The 21,325-nt window shown below is 36.9% G+C and overlaps 1 protein-coding gene across 2 annotated transcripts in view; it reads right to left on the minus strand.

Annotated features, from left to right (window-relative positions):
• The window catches only part of LOC18441100 (C2H2-like zinc finger protein), a 30,062-nt gene extending 9,236 nt beyond the window's left edge, over window positions 1–20,826 (minus strand). The window contains exons 1-4 of one of the 2 annotated variants that reach the window (XM_006851220.4): window positions 20,697–20,826; window positions 17,328–17,353; window positions 15,519–15,600; window positions 15,191–15,400 (exon numbers count right to left, since the gene is read on the minus strand). In XM_006851220.4, the coding sequence (XP_006851283.1) occupies window positions 15,191–15,400; window positions 15,519–15,600; window positions 17,328–17,353; window positions 20,697–20,798 (420 nt within the window). In that variant the 5' untranslated portion in view covers window positions 20,799–20,826. Of the gene's footprint in view, window positions 1–15,190; window positions 15,401–15,518; window positions 15,601–17,258; window positions 17,354–20,696 lie in introns of both variants that reach the window. The other variant, XM_020671553.2, reaches the window with a different exon arrangement.
• Between the last annotated feature and the right edge of the window lie 499 nt (window positions 20,827–21,325).

Here is a 21,325-nt window from a genome sequence, read left to right on the forward strand (position 1 = left end):
TTTTATTTTTTTGTCATAACTTTTATTTTTTTGTCAAGGTAACTTTTTTTTTTTTTTTGACAAAATTATTTTTTGTCAAGGTAACTTTTAGTTTTTTGTCATAACTTTTTATTTTTTTGTCGAGATAACTTTTATTTTTTTATCATAACTTTTATTTTTTTGTTAAGGTAACTTTTTTTTGTCATGGTAACTTTTATTTTTTTTGTCAAAGTAAGTTTTATTTTTTTTTAACAAGAATTTATTTTTTTGTCAAGGTAATTTTTATTCTTTTGTCATAACTTTTATTTTTTTGTCAAGGTAACTTTTATTTTTTTGTCATAACTTTTATTTTTTTGTCAAAGTAACTTTTATTTTGTTTTTTGACAAATAAATAAATAAGATGGTGGCTGCCCCGAGGTTGCAACTAGGAACCTCTTGAGAGGTAAACATAAGTGATAACCGACTACACCACGCATCAGTAGTTGTCTTATCTTGAATAATAAAAAGATATATTATACTACATTTTCAAGCCTACGTACCTTACTAAAATCCCACATCAAAAAACCTAAAGTCGTTTGACGTCCATAAAATACTCCTTGGTACCGTGATCTATCGCTCGTGAAAAGGTTGTCGGTCCGTCACACGTGGCGACGCTTGTACACGCCCGTCACAAGTGGCATCATAAACTGTTTCGTGATTTCAAAATCACCCCGGTTCCTTTCTAAACACGAGCGGTTTCCTGTTTTTAGCTAGAATCGACACGGGGTGACCGATTCCCGTGTCGAAACGCCCGAGTCCATGGTGGCTCGGCAATTTTTAAACCACTGGTCACCACCATTAGGCCTCACTGAGATATCAGCATTCACTATTATTTATGGCACAAATAGACCCAATCGGGAGATGCCCGATTGTCGGAATTAGATCAATTAGCCTTTGGTGATCAGAAGAGGATTTAATGAGGATCCTTATCCCCCATCCCATGATGCTTAGGAGAGGATTTAATATGATATATAGGACCTTTAAGAGAAATTGTAGCAGTAGGATCATTGCTAGTGTGCTAGCCTATACAGACCATTTTTAAACACAACTTAGTGGTCCTTTTCGTTAAATGGGATCTCATAAACTTGGTCAAATAATACTCTCTATGTTGATATGGTTCCTCATCAACTTGAAAGATACACTTCCTGGAGTCCATTCAAGGACTTTACCAAAACCAATCTCCAACAACAGTTTGATTCTGCTAGAGTCAAGGCCGAACCTATCTGGCAACAAACCCTTCAGATTCAAGAAGATGTGGCTAGAGGATATATTCATGACCTGTCGCCCCTAATGGCGGTCAACTTTTGTGATTGACAACACAAATTTTAAATTATGTAGGAAGTCACAGATGCCAATGTTTCAAAAGGTGCGAGGTGATCCCTAGGCGGATAGGAGGGATAGGCCGCATAGGCATGATGTAGTAGCCTAGTAGAGCGCCTCATTTTCAAGATGAGCCAGCTCCAAATGCACATATATGCATATCTAACATATACATAAACATACATGTGCGTGTGTATGCTTGTCAGGGACACATATATAAACATTTGCATACAAAGAATTGATTAAATTGAATCTTGACCATTAAAATTTTGAAAATGTCCCATAGTTTGATTGTAACAACTTAAATGATGAATCATATTTCACAAATGTAAATCAGCAACTGTGAGATATGAAAATATATTGTCGTTTTGATTTTTGTTTTTTCTATCAAAACATTAAGAAAAAATTTCACTCAAAAATGTGTATTGGACAGCTTTTTCTTTTCTTTTTTTTGGCTACAAGGTGGCATTAGAATCCCCCCAATCTACTCCATCCCTCTCCCCCGCAAGAAAAGGGGGAAAGAAAATAGTTTTACTCATGCCCCAAGGGAAATTTATGCCTAAACCCATGGGCAGGCAAGGTAAGCACCTCAATTAATGCACAAGGCACCTGCCCCGAGCTTAGCAGCCTAGGCCCCTCCCCCACCTCGTGGTGCTCAAGCAGGCCACTGGTTTATTCAAAGCAGATGCCAAAGCTGATGCAAGAAGAAAAATAATAAACCAGAAAAATAAAAATAAAATTAATGGGATGAGAGATTATACCTTCTCTCACTGTATGCAAGGGAGTCCACCCCAAACAAATCTCTTCATAAAATTCAAAAACAAATTATTTTTTCTTCCTCCTTTTTTTTAATTTAACAGTTACATATTTAAATAAGAAAGAAGCCTAAAACCTAACTTGCTCCCTATGAAACCCTAATTAATACTAAACCTTCCAATTTTTCCCCTCTAATCTCTACAACCAAGAAAATACATAAAAAAACCAATATAACCCCAAACTTAAAAATCTAGAAAATAATAAAATTAAAAAATAAAAAAATGATTACATCATTCTCCCAAGGTTGAAAAAGCTCGACCTCGAGATTGTCGAATGCAGCATATCCTCGCATAGTCTTTCCAATAGTTGATGCAGTCCTACCATTCGTCTGGGAACTTTTAATAAACCCATAAATCAAATACTTGATGTGCAGCTTATAAGGGAACTCTAAGATGTAATCATAATCTTGATTTCTTTTTTAAGCTCCTCATGTAACTCTAGAGGATAGATCTTAATAGCAAGATTTTGTGGACACTCCTCATATAATGGTTCTTGAATCACAATTTGGTCATTATATGCGTTCGGCATCTAGAATTGATTGTGGAGGTAGTTTTGTCTCTAATGTGAAAGTTGGCACCGGATCTACATGATTGTGAGCACCATCTTCTCGAAGAATAGTGTCATCCAACCGTTGCAACTGTTGATTCACTTCGTCAATTTCTCTCGAAGTTCGCAATTTTCACTTTGAATATCTTCCATGGCTCTATGTATACATTCCATATTAAATAGTTGGTTTCTAAAATGAGAAGAGTTACATTGGCACTAGATATCTAGGTTCAAATGGCTAAAGCATAAAAAATGGACCTGTAGAAGTGTCAATCTACTAACACGTATCAAACTAGGTGATAGAATCACTGATGACCCTCTTGAAATCAAAGGGAACATCATTGGTTACTTCCAAAAGTATTTTCTATGCAGTCACCTATATAGCCCTCCTTGGCAAATCTTTTCTTTCAGTGTATCCTTAATGAGATGCTGAATGGATAGAGCCTTGCCAAATAACCCCTAAAATATTGGCTAAAGTGTTAGCTACTCAGCTGAGACATGTTTTAAGGTTGGTTGAGTTGCCATCACAAGGTATTTTTGTAAAAGAGCACCAAATCTTGAATGTGATGTTGGTTGACCATGAAGCTATTTTCCACATCAGTCTAAGATATCAAGCAAAGTATTCAAGCTAGATTAAGAAAAAGCTTATTACAATGTGGAGCGGGACCTCCAATATCAGGTTCTACGGTCTCATGGGCTTCGATAGTAGATGGAAGGGGATATTAAGTTGCAAACCCCGGCCCCCCCTCTTCCCTCCTTCCCCTCTCTCCTCTTTCTCAATTTTAATCAATGGCAACATCATGGATACTTACTCCACATCTAAGGGTCTTCACTTAGGAGACACCCTATCTTCCTTGACATCCACAATTGTTGAAGAGATACATGCTGTTTACAATGAGAACCTGGAAGAAGCTTCTTCAATTCACTCCTTGATTTTAAATTAAATTTTGCTAAACCAACTAAACATATATCTTGTCGAATTAGAATCCACACATGAGTTAATATCAAAGAGAGATTAAACCCTCTGCAAATTATCTGCTGCACCGCCGGCTGATAGAATGAGCCAAAAGGAAGAATAACCGAGAAAATAAACTGTGAAGTAGAAATACATAACAAATATGAATCTAAGAACCAAAAGAGATATAATATGATAAATATTTTTTAATAGAAGCCAGGCCCATTGGCCTGGCACCAGAAGTTAGAGCCCGGATCAGACTGCTTTGAATGTGATTTACCTTCTCCTTCCTGGGAAATTGGCCGGAATCACCTTTGACTTAAGATGTAGTGCAAATGGGACCCTAGGGGGTATTTCTTGGCATTAAGCTTTGGTTGCTTTAAGTTTGGTTTGTTCACTTGTCGCTGGAAAATGTTTTGGCTACAGAGGAATGATCAAGGGTTAGGCCTAGGATGAGATCTCAAGTGTACAGTATCAAGAGTGTCTAGTGTTGGGCAGATTGAAAGGATTGGACCTTAGAGCAGCCTAGAGTGGCCATATTTTAAGGTATATTCCCCTTCAACTATGGTGTCACACCAAGTGCCAAGATCTGGGACCTCCAAGTTGCACGGCGCACTATGAGTTGGGCTTACACAACATGCAGCGCAATTTATGCCACGCAAACCGCTATGCCCAAATTTTGCACATCAACAGCTGCTAGCTGATTTCCGATGATTTGATAAAGTACACATGTTTTTCCAGTTAGGGACTGATCGTATGGTTCAACTCCCTTCTACGTGTTCAACCTTACCTCTTATAAGGGAATTTGGGGATTTTCGAAATATTCTTATGCTCTCTAGGGAGTATACTCCATGGTTAAGGGTGTCCTAAGGTGTAGGACCTAGGTTGTAATGTTCTAATTGGGGCTAACGCTAGGTTTAAGGTTTGGAATAAGGCCAATTTCAAAATTGGGTGTCTACAATTGCCCCTTCTTTGGCATACCCTGTTCTTTAGGGAACAGGTAAGCGGCAAAAAAGTTGATGCATGCGATGTATGGTAATTTGAATCATAATCAACTAGTTAGAGGACGGTGATCTCACAAGGGCCATTGGCACATCAACCGTCATCCTACTCAATCACCTAGGGCATTGTCCTCCTAGGGTTTTGCAACCTAAGAATTTTTCGAACGTTGTCGTTGACGCCTGAAGATGTGTCAAGCTTGTTTGCTGCTTAATCCCGCCATGCCATCGATTCTAGGTTTCAAGTGAGGTACAACTGAATTTGGCCTTGCTTTAAGGTCATTGATCCTGAGGTTTACAGGTTTGTAAGGACTCTAAAGCGCTATGTTTGGAAATTTAGGGTAGGGCTTTCCAGCTTATTTTCCCCAGTCCATATTGGGTTATGATGGGACAAAATCATCATTTATGGGCTATTAATCCGACTCATTTGTTTTTAAAAATCATTTCAAAAGAATTTTTTAAAACAGGGGGAAGTTTTAGAAACAAAAACTGGTGCCGGAATTTTAACTAAAGAAATTAAGGTTTTTGAAATAACAAACAAAAATTTGAAAGCATCTAAAACGAGGTTGCCCTGAGTTGGAGTTTGAAATCAAGAGATGAAATTAAGAAACAGAAATTAAAATTAAAAAGTAACTTTAAGATATTGAAAGGAAATTTTGAAGAATGGGAGATTTTTGAAAAATGACTCAATCAGCAGTTTAAGCTCATTCGACTATAGAGACTTCTAAGCAGTTTAACGTCATGTGGTAAGGGCCTCTTCATACAGATTAACGTCGTGCTAAGAAGGGAATTAAATAATTTAACGTCATGACGACGACTGGATCACGCAATTTAGCATTATTTTGAAGATAAGATGTAGTTTAATGTCATGCCTATGACAAGAGCAGTTTAATGTCATGCTAATGATGGGATAGCGCAGTCTAACATCATGCCGTAGTTTGACTTCATACAGAGGACGTTTTCAATCAGATTTTAAAAGAAAGAAAATTGAAATTTAAATTGTTGGATAACAGTTTAGGTTCTTCACACCATGGGGCTTATTTTGAAGAATTGTGAAAATAAAATATCAAGAAAACATTTAAAGCTCTTTTCGAAAAAATTTAGATAGAAATTTTGACGACAAAATAAAAACTGGTCAGCAGTTCACGCTCGTGCGACCATGGATCATAACTGAAGAAGTTTTTGAAAATTTTGAAATTACTTTGAGGTTTCCTTTCCAAAATTGTTTACTAATTCAGAAAGTTTTTCACATAATAGTATATGAGCGAACTTTTTACAATTTTAGTAGTTAAGAAGGTTTCAGAATCCAAAAACTTTGTAACATTTCAAACGAATTTGGAGACTTTAATTTGGTGGTTTGCGTTTTGTCTCAACGCTCTGTCCAAATTTCAAAATTTGTCTCTCATGTTTCTAGGGAGGGCAGCACTTATGCATTGGGCTTTGCCATGTGCGTGGTGCGACATGCATCAGACACTTCTATCGTTTTCCAGTTTTGATAAGTCTATTCTCCAGACATTGTTTATCACATTTATCACTGGAATCTCCCATGTTGCCTTACATAAGGGCCTCAGGGCCAGTATCCCTCACCATAGTCTTCCTGAATCTAGTTCTTCTCTTCTAGAATTTTCCTTCTTTCTTTCGTGGCTTCTGAAGAGCAGTTCAATTCTGTTTTGGACGAGTGTCATGGCTGGGGAGTTTTTGACCCTGTGACTTTTTGACCAGAATCTCAGGAGATCCTTCAGGTGACTGGTGGTATCTTGACTCTGGCTTTGAAGCCGAGATCAAAGAAATAAAGAATTCGACATTGCTCAAACCAGACAACTTAACAAGCAGTTCATTCCTAAGAGTGATTTGGATAAGTTGGATTGGTGGTGTTTCTTAGCCCCCTCCGTGTGTATTTCTAGCTCTGCAAGTAGTGTTCCCAACATCTTCTATAGGGCCTAGGTCACTTCAATATCCTGACTATCCAAGCATTTAACTGGCCGATCATTTTTAAAAGAGCTCTCGTGATAGATCAAATGCAAAGGAGTGTTTCTATACCAAATACATTTGTCATGTGCAAGGAAGAGAAAGAAACCATAGACCATAGCAGAGCAAGTGTGGAGGTTTCATGAATCGATGTGGTTCCAGTCACACAACGTACATCAATTTTACATTGCCAACTTGAACACCCCCCCATTCTCAGCAACAGTGTCCTGGAGTTGGTCCTTGGACATTGAACATGATTCACGAACTTTAGGGGGAGAGAAAATAGGATTACAAGCTTTGAAATATAAGTTTAGGGTTATTCTGGTAGTCTCACCATTGTAAGGAATTCTTAGGTTGCTCTATTTCATATTTTACTCCAAGTAGAGTTTGTTTCAATATGCTCCTATGGTGATCACGAGGTCGGGGATTTGGATGGCACCATGCACCAGAGTCATAAAACTAAATTGTGACAGCTACTCCCTAGGAAAAACAGGTAGAGCGGGCCTGAAGCTATACAATGGAAGTTGGGTCCCTCACTTTAGGCAAAAAGGGACTGCATAAATGTGATTCCTCCGGCTTCCAAAGAGGCCCCTTGCCCCCGGTATTTGGAACAGCACTTAGATCAAATTGCAGCGCTCTCTTGCAACCTCCTTCACTCCTACCTATAGTTGATAGAGGAGGGAGCAAGAGATGAGCATCATTGCTTGCTAGGAGTTCCCTAGTTTCAAAGCATCACAAGGGAGCTCATACAATAAATATTAGAACTCATTGCCAAACCACTGATCCACAACATTTATATTATAAAAGTTGCCTGTCTCAAGCACACAGACAGTGCCTCAAGGTAGGGAGAATGCCTAAGCAACTTACCTAGACCAAAACAGAACTACCTAGGCAAAGGCTCACATGGTTCTCACCCGAAGGGGGAGACATTGGGACAGGGTGATCTCCAATGCCAAAATTACTCTCTAACCACCTTTTTGCATACAAACCATCACAAGAACCATACATTTCAAACTTTCATAATAACGAAAAACTAAGAACCTTGAGAAATCATTTCAAATCTAAATTTTATGGATACAATTCGTAGTGAAATATCAATTGAGGTTACAAAGAGGAGATTTTGGAATATTTAAAACTCAGTATTCATCCAAAACTTCAAATTTCTGAGATCAGACAACAAAGGTTGGTCATCTATGGTCAAATTACCCATACAGACATACTTTATATAAAATTACATAGAGTTGTATTTTAATTAGTTTATCATATCCATTAGGACATGCAGTTTAGAAAATTTGGCAGCCTAGTCACCCAGGGGGTCCAAGCAGACCACTGTCTTAAACAGTAGTAGGTACTCGCCCTAGGCAGCCATGAGCCTAGGCGTCGTCCTTTCCCTAGGCAGGTGACTTGGTCCGCCTATGCCCCTTTAAAAGGAGCTACTCTGTTTTTCTTTTTTCTTTTTTTTCTTGAACCCTTCCATGCATTATATACTGTAAAAGTACATATTAAAATTAAAAAATACACACAATAATGACTGTCCTCTATGTCCTGGCCATTGTTATCATATATCACATTATCTAGAGAGAGAAAAAGGATAGACTGAAAGATTTCTGGAGAGAAAAGGGTGTCATGTTATCTAGAGAGCAAAAGAGCATGGAGTTAATAACATTTCGAGAGAGAAAAAGAGCTAGAAGTTCATGTCATCTAGAGAAAGAAAGGGCATGGAATTTGAGGTCCGCAGCCTACTTCTTTCTTTCTCAACATTACATGCTTCTCTCTTTTTAAACATTTAATGCTTTTCTTTCTCAATATTAAAAAAAGTAGCTTCGCTATTTCTCTCTCTTCTTTTTCCTCATGCCATCAAGAGAAAGATAGACCAGTTATCGGGAACAGGAACATGCGAAGTTCCGGGACCGAGAACAGGAACAAGAGCATGGAGCAAGTCTAGCTCAAAATTCCTTGGGTGGTAGAGCGAGCTCTGTACATGACCTAGGGATGGGCCCGAGTTCAATGACTTCTAGGGAGAGCACTGCCATCTGTACGGGAGCGGGTTCCCTACCAAAAGGGATCACGCTGTGTCGTTCTTAGGATCGCAATTTCCAGAGTTCACTATTTTCGTATATTGTAAACTACGAGTGAGTTCCATTAGATAGCATGTTTAACTCTTTCCAAATCCACGGTTCCAAGGTATCAATGTAATAAAAAATCATGGCATTGAGATTGCCTTTGAATTTTTGATGTCATTGGAGCATGATTTCATACCGAATTCAGCAAAGAATAGTATTGGGGTGCATTGGGGCATGATTTCATACCGAATTTAGTGAATAACCTTAGTGTGATGCATTGGAGCATGATTTCATACCAAATTCAGTAAACAACATTATTGTAGTATACAGTGCACCACTACACTATAATTATGTTGGATATTTGTGGCCATTAAAGGCTTTATGAGAGCATGTACTGAAAAATATAGAGTGAAATATTGGCTCCAGTGGGAGTGTGGTCCACATTGGACTGTGAGGCATATCTAATGCCTAAACTCACTTGAGCTTTGACTAACTATGGCTCAATGTGATTTCCAAAACCCGTAGTCAAGGACCTATGTGAACATAACCGATAAGGATTTCAATGTAGGGTTATCCCTTGATAAGGTCGAAGTTGTGCTCAAGACAGTTGGCCACGGGATATGGATTTGACCCCTGTGTGTGAAGGATGGCTTGAGAGGACAAGAGCCTAAATCTTCATTATTACCATCACACGGCATATACACTGAATAGCCGTCAGGGAAGCGACCATTTTGGACAAGGGTGTTTTAACATGTACATGTGTAGAAGAGATGATTCCCTGCAACACTGGACTGTGTTGGAAGGACCGAGCATACTGTTGAAATGGGACCTAAACTTGTCCTCAGGGAGGAACCTATAATCCATGGTCCAAAATCATATCTCTTTTATTTATTAGTTGACTTTGAGAGTCCAATCATGAAACCCTGTGAGAGGCTGTGGGTTATGGGAATTGGGTTAGTTTGAAAAAGTACAGTGAGATACGGTCTCTAGAGAAGATGGAGTCCTCTTACATTTGTCGTAATCCTAACTCTATGGATCTAATTCCCATCGAATCTCCTTATATAAGTTTAAATATGTTTTAAATACTTTTTTGATAATTAAAATGAATATTCAGACCTCTCTAAGTAGTTTATTTTATTGGAATATTATTTTTAAATAAGAAAAAATCAATTTTCTGGACTTATTTTAATTAGAGAAAAAAATTAATTATTTAGAGGCTTTGGGGGCCCATTCGAGCTCATTGGGCCCACCATATTATGGGGCATGGGGCCCACATGGCAACACCATGGGTTGTGCGCCCCACCTCCTCCAAACTCTCCTATTTTGAATTATGGCAATTAAGCCATGGGTTGATTTGAGCTTTTAGAAAAGTGTTTTGTGTAGAGATTTTGATTGTTTCCAAAAAAAAGAAACTGTAAAAAAAAAAAATTTAATAGATTTATTACTTTCTCTACACAATATTTGATGGGAATGAAGTTATGAAAATGTTCTACCTCATTCCTTTAATCATGATGGTTGATCTAAGGAATGAATGGATGGGATCTCTTCACCCCACAGGTCTCCAAGATCAAAGGTCAAGATTAAATCTCACAATGATGGTAAAACCCTAACCCTAGAAACCCTAGCCTTTGCTCTATATAAACTAGCAATGGAATGGTTCATTCTCTACACTCCACATCTCTCTCTATCTAAGATTTAAGGAGTGGCACACCACTCTTTGAATATATCTCTTCTTCTCTCTCCAAACTTTAGGTTTTAGGAAGGAAAACTAAGCCAAGGGGTGGCACGCCCAAGCCATATAGCCTAGCCCTAGGTCATAGCCTTATGCTCATGTATTGAGCCTTGGTTAAGGATATCCCTTGTTATGCTCTCTGCTGGTTTTGCTTAAGCTTCCCAAGTTGTGAGATGAGTTCTTGAACCAAGATCTCATGTGCCATTAGTGGAGGAGACCCAATGTGGGCTGTACGAAGTCCTTGGGGGTAACCTGAGGCAATATATGAGATATTTTCTTGGTTTATGCTCCATTAATTCCATTACACCTTTCATTTCCAGATCTGTACTATGAATGTTTTTTGTTTAATGACAAGCAAGTGAGATTTTTTTGGCAATTTATTTGATTTATATTGTATTTGGACACTTGTGAGTGATTCGTGTGGCAATACAATAAGAAAAGATAAAAAAAAATTTAATCAGGATTAATTTGCCGGGTCACGTAGTCCACCGTTAAAATTATACAATAGCCTTCTCCAAACTGGCACTCGATGTTGGGCAGCATTTACCATTCTCAAGTCTATACTATTGACACTCGAGGATGGGCTAGATTTTCCATTTCGACTAAGTTTGTAATCGACGATGGAGCACATGTATTGTGCTCATGCACGAGCATCTTGTGCATTACTCCCTCAGTCAAAAGACACAAAACACCACACTAGATTCATTGCAAAATGTGTGCGCCGTAGACAATTTGAGGAAAACCAAATATTATATACGAATAAAATAAACATTGTTGGTGTAGCTTGCTCCCATGGTATAAGATACTCGATTCTTAGTATGATGGAATCGTGGTTCCAAATGATATTGGAGCCATGATCTTGGGCATGCGGATCTATATCCCACTTGCTAGGGAACTCGTTCCCAAATAATAGGAATCAAGTTCCCATAACTCTGGATATAAGATCCAATTACGCAAGGCAGCATCTAGAATCGAGATCCGGTCACTCAGAGCATGGGATTGTTAGTTTTACATGAAGTTTATTAAACATGCATATGCAAATATGTAAGCCTGGGGCGCCTCAAAACCAAGGCACCTTGTCTAGGTGGCTGCAACATGCTGGCCCCTCCATAGCTGCAAAGGTACCACCTAGTGCTTTTTTTAATACTGGCTGTAGACCGATGCCTAGGATTATGATGTAGGGTATTTGTGAAAATAGTAAACTCAGCAAGAATTTCAGGCCAAACACGAGTAGTAACTTGGAGAAACCTGAGGTTTTCTTCTTTCACCAAGCGACGTTCAAAAAGCCTAAGCTTTTCTTTCTCTTTCAATTCTGAAAATCACATGGAATAGCCTCTAAGACTCCCACACACCTCTTAAATGGTCTCTTTATGTGATGTTCAAAGGACATTATTTATCCATACAAATAAGAAATTGCCCTATGTTCTATCTCAAGCCACAGAAGTCCATAATGCCTTGTATCTAACTTAAAATGACTAAAGTAGTCTAAAACTAAATGTAACTTAAAAATAAACAATGTAGTGATTTGATGAAGAGAAAGAAAATTAAAGCAATTTCAGCAAAGCACAAGCACCAATTTGAAATAACCTGGGGCTCCTTTTGCAAACCCTAACTAGGGCTTCAAAGCTAAAAGCTTCCCCTTTTTTATTTCAAAATCATGTGAATCTCCCCATAGATCGTGCACACCCAGCATGAAAAATATTAATGTGCAACCAATCTGCCTCCTTTACTACTCGAGGTGTAATCATATTGCGCCATATCACCAAAGCCTCCATATAGTTACTAAATGTTACTTCAGGCTCTTCTTCCTCAAGTTCCTATCATAAACAGGATCACCATCAAAACATAGCTTGTTTTCCTCTTCAAGAAACTTCTCAACAAGGCTCACGAATTTTCTAGTTGGGCAGTTGAGTAGAGACATGCAATTCCTGAACATTTAAAGCACTTAATGTCGCTACATTTTGGAAGATTAGGCAACCAGAACTGGCCTCAACACCTACTTTATCTTACTGTTTGGACAGACCAGCAGGTGTGAGGGCTGTTCATCCACCAAATTCCCATTGTCCCTTTAATTCACTTCCATGGCCACTTGTACTACCCTGAGCTACGTCCACCTTGTTGATTGACGCCTCTGCTGAGCTTCAACTTTAACTACTAAGCTTCATCTAAGGTTCAATAATGCTGTAAAACCACCACATATTGTATAGATGTCCTCAACCCACCAACATAGTTAGCTAGGGATTGTTCTTCGCTTTCAACCACATCACTACGAGCCATCAACTGATAAAATTCCAGGGGTTTATTCACTCTTTTCTCCGTGTTTGAGATTCAACCTATGATAAAGAGATTGTAGATTATTTTCAAGTAAATAATTTTCCTTCTGTTTTTTTTAGAAAAATTTCGTACAGAACCCTAATTCCCCATCTTATTTCATGGTAGACCCTCCTTCCATTTTTCTTTCAAGCGGCATAAAAAAATCTCTAAGGATTTCACCATACCCCCTCATCTCTTATCTCCGTCATTTATTCACTTTTGACCATAAAAATTAGCTCCAACAAACCTTTTTATACCATTTCAACCCAATATGAAAAAGAGATAGGGAGCCCTCAACGCGACATTGAGAGGCTGAAAAGGCAAAAAATATAATAAAAAAAAATTTGAAACGTTTTTGGGTTAAAAGATATAATGGGGTGGGTAAAAAACGTTTTTGGGTTAAGAATGTTTTTGAAACGTTTTTGGGTTGAAATGATATAAAAAGGTTTGTTGGGGCTAATTGTTGTGGTCAAAAGTGAATAAATGAGGGAGATAAGAGATGAGGGGGTACGGTGAAATCCTTAGGAATTTTTTTATGCAGCTTGAAAGAAAAATGAAAAGAAGGTCTACCATGAAATAAGATGGGAACAAGGGTTTTATAACGAAATTTTCCCTTTTCTTTTCATCTTTTCCCAAGTATTACTTTTAAGCTTTCCCATTCTTTCCCTTCTAGCCCTAAGTTGTTCCTATCATGTCAAGGCACCCTTCTTCAATTTTATGGCAATAATTCTTACTTCTTTATTTTCAGGAACCTCCTTATAATATAAAACCCTTTCTTCAATATTTAACCAATCTATAAGCTCCTCAACTAAGGCTTACCATCAAACAACCCTAAGGTAATCACGAAACCTTGTTGAAATCAGTAAATCTAGGCTGATTTTGGAAAAAGTTGGCTCAAAATCAAACCCTAAACTTGGTTGCCGTTTCCTAACATTGTTGTTAAAGAAAATTGAAGCTCTGATACCGAATTGATGTAGGAATTTTGATATAACAGTAAAATCAACAAGAATTTAAGGTCAAACACAAGAAATAACTTGGAGAAACATAGGGTCTCCTCCTCTCTTAAAGATAGGGTTTCAAAAGCCAAAGCGTTTCTTCTTTTTTTTTTCCAAATATGAAAATCACATAGGAATAAGAAAATGACCCCCCATGTCCTAACTAAAGTCCATTTTGCCATTTTGAAACTTAAACTGACCAAAACATTCCCATATTAAATTTAACTTAAAAATAAACACCCGAACTTTAAATAAAATGCCTAGAAAGTCCCTAACTGGTCCCAAAAATAAAATTAAATAAAAAAATCTGAAAACATCTCTAAATCAGCTAAAAAGTACCTAACTGACTCAGAAATATAATTAAATAAAAAATCCTGAAAACAACTCTAAAACAGCTAAAAAATACCCCAAGTATTGCTTGCTCATCTTATTATTCTTGGTAGTGCTCTTAGAGTTTACATCCTCCAAGTATGTGAGAGAATTAGGAGGAATTTGCTGCCCCCAAAGAAGATACTTGTCACTTTGCCACTTGATGCACTTTGCGCATCATCATATTAGAGTGCCCCTTTTATTTTATAGGTTATTATGCTTAGCAGACTATATATTTGTCTTTGTCACTGATTCTCCATGATTCAACCAATATATATTGTGCATTTAATTGGATGTGAAACTTCCTAATCTTTAATATGAAATTGAAACTTGGAAATCAGTGTGAATCATTTGAATTCGAAATATAAATTATAGAATCATTGGATGTCACATTATAATTTCATTTTCTGTAGGCCAAACATGTTAAAAGTTTCAAAGCAACCCTATCTACATATGACAATTAAGATGTCATCATTCTTCATTTCACTACAATTTTTTAAAAACTCTCATAGTTTTTCTTTTTTCCCCCATTTTTCTAGTTTTTTGGGATTTCTTTCTTTATTTTTCTTGGACTAGGACAAGACAGCGAGTCAACCCGAGGCTCACCAAATCAACTTGCCTAGTTCCTGGAGCTAGTCTGTGGCTTAACACACTGGGCCATATATTCAACACCACATATGTATACATGTTCTCATAATGAAAATCAATGGAAGAAGTAGCAAATTATGCAAAAGATTACAGCCCCATTAGAAGATATTAAATATTCAGAAGTTCAGAAAAGGTGCAAATGAGAATATTCTGTATTCTAATGAAGATGACTCTGCAGGACAAAATGAAACTAATTAGCAATGCAATAACTTTAAACTAGTTAATAGGGCAATGAATTTAGCAATAATTTCAATGGACATTGCTGTTAAATTGTAACAGATGCAATAACTAAACATATAAATTTGGGCAACAATGGTAGCAAGACATCATCCAAAATTTTCTACAACCCAACATATCGATGATACATCATGCAAAGAAAATGGAGCCATTAAGGAACATTTTTATTGACTCATTAGAGAAACCACGAGAGTAATCCAGAACCCACGTACATCATTGAGCAGATTTTGGTGCCTGTTCTGAAAATGTGTATCAAGATAGTTCTCAGCATGGAACATTTTCTGACAAAATCCACACCGCCACTCATTCACATCCACTTGAGTTTTATGCTGCTCTTGCTCTCTGAACATGTCATTACTAGGATGAAGTCTACATTTATGTGAGATTTGGTACTTCTCTTGCTCAACAAAGGGCATCAAGTACTGTGACAGAGAGAAAATGAGAAATTTTAAAAAGAAACTATGGTGGAAGCCTGTCAAAAATAGGTGGATAGTTTAATATGCATAGCAAAACGCTATCTATTATAACAGTCACTCTTACCTCCTCTATTATTTTCCAGGCTGCCCTACTTCTTTCTCTGGAGCAATGTACTTCGTGATTGGGCTCATATTGCTGAAGTTGCCTTAACAATAAGGCAACAGCATTAATAGGAATATTTTTTTCTAAAATTAAAGAAAAATACCTAAAAGTAAAAATAACGTACAGAAATAGTTTAGATTCTCTTTTATTTTTTCCAGGGGCAGCAAAGAGTTAGTATAGAGGAAAACAGCATGTGCTGGTAAGCAAAGGCATACAAGGTGGGCCAATCCAAAACTGCACTAATTATAGACAGGCAAGCCAAGTTCAGCGTGAAATTTCAAACACGAACAAAATTTGGGTGCCATGTGATTGATCTACTCCTCAAATCATTCACGCCAACCAGTGTACGTAATCTCAAAGAAAAACCAAATTAAATGGTCCATGTAGTAGATCTAGTCCCTCAAATTGTTTGGCAACTGGATGACTGCAACGAAAGGAGGCATGCAACAATACATAGTGGACTCCTTCCAATTGGAAAGCAATTTTCCATGAGAAATGAATTGGAGAGCAAGACAACAGCGACTTTTTAGACATTGTAAAGCTTCCTAATAGAGAACGACCAATAGGGAGAAATGTATATTTCTAATCAAACATAAGATGAATAGTAAAAAAACAAAGCCTCACTAATTCCCAAGTGGTTCACACAAGAGCATGGTATAGAAAAGGAGGAGACCATTGCTTTTGTGCAAAATGTGATCTATCAGATGAATCCCTTCCAATATTACTCATTTTACAACATATGAACATATGATGTTACATATGCCTTACTGCACGATGAATTGCATGAAGATGTATTTAGGGAACTTTCTCTAGAGCTTCCATGCACAAGTTGAAGAAAGCCAAGTACAGAATAACTAGACTTCCAAAGTCTAGAGTCAGAACTGCAGTATGGAAGTAGAGAAAATAAGGTTTGAAAATTCGTTTAGAAAAATGTCCCTTTTGTCAATAAAGCTGACAAGTGAATGGCGGTCTTGGATATCTACCTAAACGGCAAAGGAGATGATTACCGCAAAGGATACTAATGATCTTAAGGAGCATCCACAAAATTAATTTTTGACTACTCATATTTTCCAATGAATTCCAAGCTCACCTACCCAAAGAAAAAGGACGTGGGATTTGAAAGGTTGATTGACAATCCCCAATTCGAGGGATAGTGTTAATATGTATCTCTAATGTGGGTGATATAAGGGATATTAAAGTCGGCTACTCGGAACTTCAATACATATATTTTCTGTGATTTCATATCCTCTTGGAACATAAAATCATTATTATCTTTTTTCCTCATCATTATATATCAAGTATTAAAAGGTTAACAAATCCATTTTCTCCATTCTCCCAAGGGTAATATTGGTCACAAATTTGAAGAGGATAAATGATTTATAACAAGATTTTGTGCTTAGCTCTAGTGTTGCTCCATAGAGCAGTGCAATTGAAAATAAAATCATGCCCTATATTACAAGAACACTTTTAAAGATAATGGTCTTGTTGAATGATCAAGTGATCATTAAAGAAGCTAAGGCAAGATTTAAAGAAGTGAAGATAATTTCATATGCTCAATTAGATGATATGCCTGCAATGCACAATTCACTTGACAAGAAATGCAAATGAATCTTTATCAACCACTCAAAAATTAATTTAATACATTAGAAATAATTATAAGAGATTAGAGAGCAAAATATGGTCAAGGGATATTGTAATCACCGTCGCATATTGAAAGCAAGTCGTAATAAATGCCTATATGGAAAGCTTGAGGTCTGGAAAGCATCATACCTTGCTGCAGCTGATACTTGAATGTCCTGGAGCATAAAGAAATGCAAAATTTACGTTAGAAAGTAATAAAAAATATATGGATCCAACACTGCTTCAAGAATGAAAAACTATACACTACTAAAAACAAAAGATAAAATTTTGGGTGTCAGACAGAACACATATTGCTACAACAAAGCAAATAAATATAATATGGAAACCTAGAGCACAGCAAAGGCCTGAGAGAAATGGTAAAACCCAAACATCCATCATTCAAAAACCAGGCCATCAAAGCCTAAGTATAAACTAAAGCACTTAAAGGGGGAAAAAAAGTGAGACCGGGACTAGGGAGAGAGAGCAATTAAAAAAGAAAAAAGGAAAACTGCACTTATAAGAAGAGGGATAATGATTTCACAATTTCTATTGTAAATGGTATCACAATGCGGAATGAAATGAATTTGACAGAAACACATATGCTCAAGGATATGCATGAAGAACACCCCTAATTGGTTCTAGAAGAAGAGTAAAACCTCTTAGCCAAGCATCATATAAGATGTCATTGGAATCATCGAAATCATCATGGCACGTTCAACATGATGTATCAGAAGTCTTTCCAGTGCTTGTAAGGTGGACCAAATGGCATAGAAACTTTCGCTGAAGTTGCTTTGCAGCTCGGAAGTATCATGAAAAATGCTAGGCACCATAGATATTAATGATGAAACATGTTTGTTAAAGATATAATACCTTGAAGGGAAATATAACCTGTAGTAATACTCAATTGACAATCTTGAATGATACTTCACAAGAGATGGAAGGTTCTTTGGATGAACTAGATAGTGTGGACGGTATTCAAAAGACGTTTTGATCATAGTTGTTGGAAATGATTCCTTGAATCCAAATCTTTTTAGGACTCAAAATTGTAGAATCGCGACCCGCTAGAAGATTCTTGTTTTCAGAATTGACGTCCGTACAGGATGAATCATGAGAAATAAGATTCTTATTTTATGGGAATCTGATTCGACCAAAATGGAATTGGGATCCCTACATAGATGAAATCGAGATTCCTAACTCTATGGAATTGAGTTTCTGATCTATTTGCAATTGACTTCTATGGAATCAAAATTCCTTCACCTATGGAATCTAGATACTGACATATTTGGAATCGAGATTCCTAGGAATTCCGAATCCAAATTCATACCAATTTTGAGCTGAGATTCGACCTAGATTAGAATCGAGATTCATAGCAGTTTGGATTAGAGTTTCAACGCATTTAGCAAACGAGATTTGTAGCCCCCTTATAATCAAGCATCAAGCAGACACATGGATAGTTAGTTTTGAATCTTTGTTCCACTTGGCAATGAAATATTACCAAACCATTTATAACTTATTACCAAAACAGTAGTCTGATAATACCATACACAATTAAATTAGAGTTTCAAGGCCATTCTTTGATCAACTTGGCACACATGTATGTGTACATTAGTTTTAAATTTTTCAACTTACAACCTCTCTAATGGATTATTATATTGCACGATTAATGAAATCAGTCTATAAAGATTATAGGCCACTTGATTTTTATTGGTCATTTGCTGTCAAAAGATATAACATAAAGATAATTGCATCTTATAAGTTGTAACTTGAGATTGGGTGTTGGTAATTTGATGCTTTCATATCACAAGCATCAATTGTCCAAAACAAAGAGAGGTGTGACATAGATAACATCACTTCTCCCAAAAAATAAAAAAGAAATTAAAAAAAAAAAAAACACAAATTGGATTTTCCGGATTACTAACTTTAAACACTTGTATTTGAAAGTTAATTCAAGTTACAAATAATTCAGCATTGCGTTCACTGGATTACCATTTGGAGCAAGTATAAACCATGAGAAACAATGTCCTCCAATTGGGTTTCCAAATAACTGAATCAGAATCCATAAATATTTGAGTTGAGATTGCACGTAAAACGAATCTCAAATTTGTGCACCTACAAAAAACAGTACTTGATTTTGTGGAATCAATATTCCAAAACAGTTCAGATCAAGATTCTATGGAGGTCAAAGTAAGATTCCATGTTGATTGAATCACAGTTCCCTACACCTATGAACTGAGGTACTTGATGTTGCGGATTCTGAATTCGAAACCAAAATGAATTCGAGATCCATTACATGTGGAATCGGGAATCAACAGATGTGGAATCATGACGCAATAAATATTGGAATTGAGATTCAAAAAAGTGAGACTGAGATTCCATAAATAGTGGGATCGCTATTCCAAAAAAGTTTGAAATGAGATTCTTAAATTAAGGAATCCAAATTCCTGAGTTCCAAAAAACAGGTTCCGTGAGGATTCCTTTTTGAAATCACTGAATTGGGGTTCCGAACCAGTATCGCGATCTTGGCAGAGAGATTCCAGTTACTATGGTTTCGATGTTTGGGGATTGATTTTAATGCCACTAAAATCTCTAATAAGAGAAAGGGCTCCTCGATTGAGTAATGTAATGCAGAGGATTTTGTGACTTAACAAAGAAGAAGAATTGACAGATTCCAACCATATTATGGATTTTATCTTATAGGACTCACCGAACAATCAAGGACTTGTTAAGAACAGAGTTGATAGATTTCTAGTTCTAACTGTTTGACCAGATAGAATATGACTACTGTATCACTGTACATAAGTACTAAGAGATTCCTAGTCTTTCTCTTTTTCTTTTTTGTGATATGAACTCAAATTGGTTGTTGAAATAAGCATGAACAACAGAGTTGTGTATTTTCTGCTTCAGTGGCTTGATAAAGCACTCCAATTGGTTCATGAAGAAAAATATCTTGTAACAATTGCTAAAGTCCCAATTGCTAAACAAATCTTAAATTTCTTTATTCCGTTTTATTATCTCGTTACAAGTTAAAACACACAATTACTTGGATAACCAGCTGCACACACGCTTTTCTTGATGCAATTCATCTTCATTTTCCAAAAAAGAAGTTAAAAGAAAATCCGAGTTTAACTGATATAAAATTAAAGCAACACTTCCATATTTAAAACCACGGGAAGCATAAAGTAAGGAGGATTCATAAACTCTTCTCCAAGACACTTTTTATCCAATTATTTGTTCGAAGACCATGAAAAACACAGGCAATATGTGCAAGCATCAACACAACATATGATTAAGCGAAATCAAATTGGGATAGATAGAAATAGAAAGAGAATCGAAGCTTTCAGTATTTTACCAAGCAGATCAGAGGCACTTGAATTAAAAAAAAAAAAATAATTAACAAGCAAACAGTTCAAAAAGACATAAGAAAATGCACAAGCATCAAAGGAGTCCTGAAGAAAAGAAGAAGAATAATGGCGTTGGGTACAAATGGGATGAAAAAGAAGAAGAAGAAGAAGGGGGCACCTGGTTATTGTTGTAATTGATGGTAGATGAAGAGGATGTGAGGGTAGAATGCAAGAAGAGAGGAAAAAGAAGAGCGATGGACACCGCCTTTGCTACTCCCATACTCTCTCTCCCCCCTCTCTCTCTCTCTCTCTCTAGATGTCGGAGTAAAACGCGCAAAATTTCTTCCATAACAATTACGATAAAAGAAATCGCTTCGAATGTATTGTAATGGAACTCAACTTTTTCATAATCATGATATGAAACCTCAAGTTGGTCAGTCGAATCGAAAAGAGGGGTGGCAATCTGGTCGGCCGTGAATAGGTCCAGGTCCATTTATTGGACCCTGTGGATCCGAGTTCAAAAGTCCTGACTCGGTCTAGGTCTGGGTCTGGCTTGGACCAGGCTGGGTGCAGGTTGGTCGACCCGGTATAAAACATATAAAATTTAAACACAGCGAATCGGCCCTCCAAAAATCCAATCCAAATCGGCATATTGGCAGTTTGGATCAACGATCTAGCCTAGTAAGCCACCGAAAAAAAAATTAAACAAAACTAAGTAACAAAAACTGAAAAAATATTAAATAATAGGAAAAGGTTTCTATATTTCCTCTACTGCATAGAAAAACTATGCTTCTCCTTACCATCCAG

Source organism: Amborella trichopoda, chromosome 7, assembly GCF_054954075.1.
Source record: "Amborella trichopoda isolate Santa Cruz 75 chromosome 7, AtrichopodaSantaCruz75HAP2 v2.0, whole genome shotgun sequence".
NCBI classification, from domain to species: Eukaryota; Viridiplantae; Streptophyta; class Magnoliopsida; order Amborellales; family Amborellaceae; genus Amborella; species Amborella trichopoda.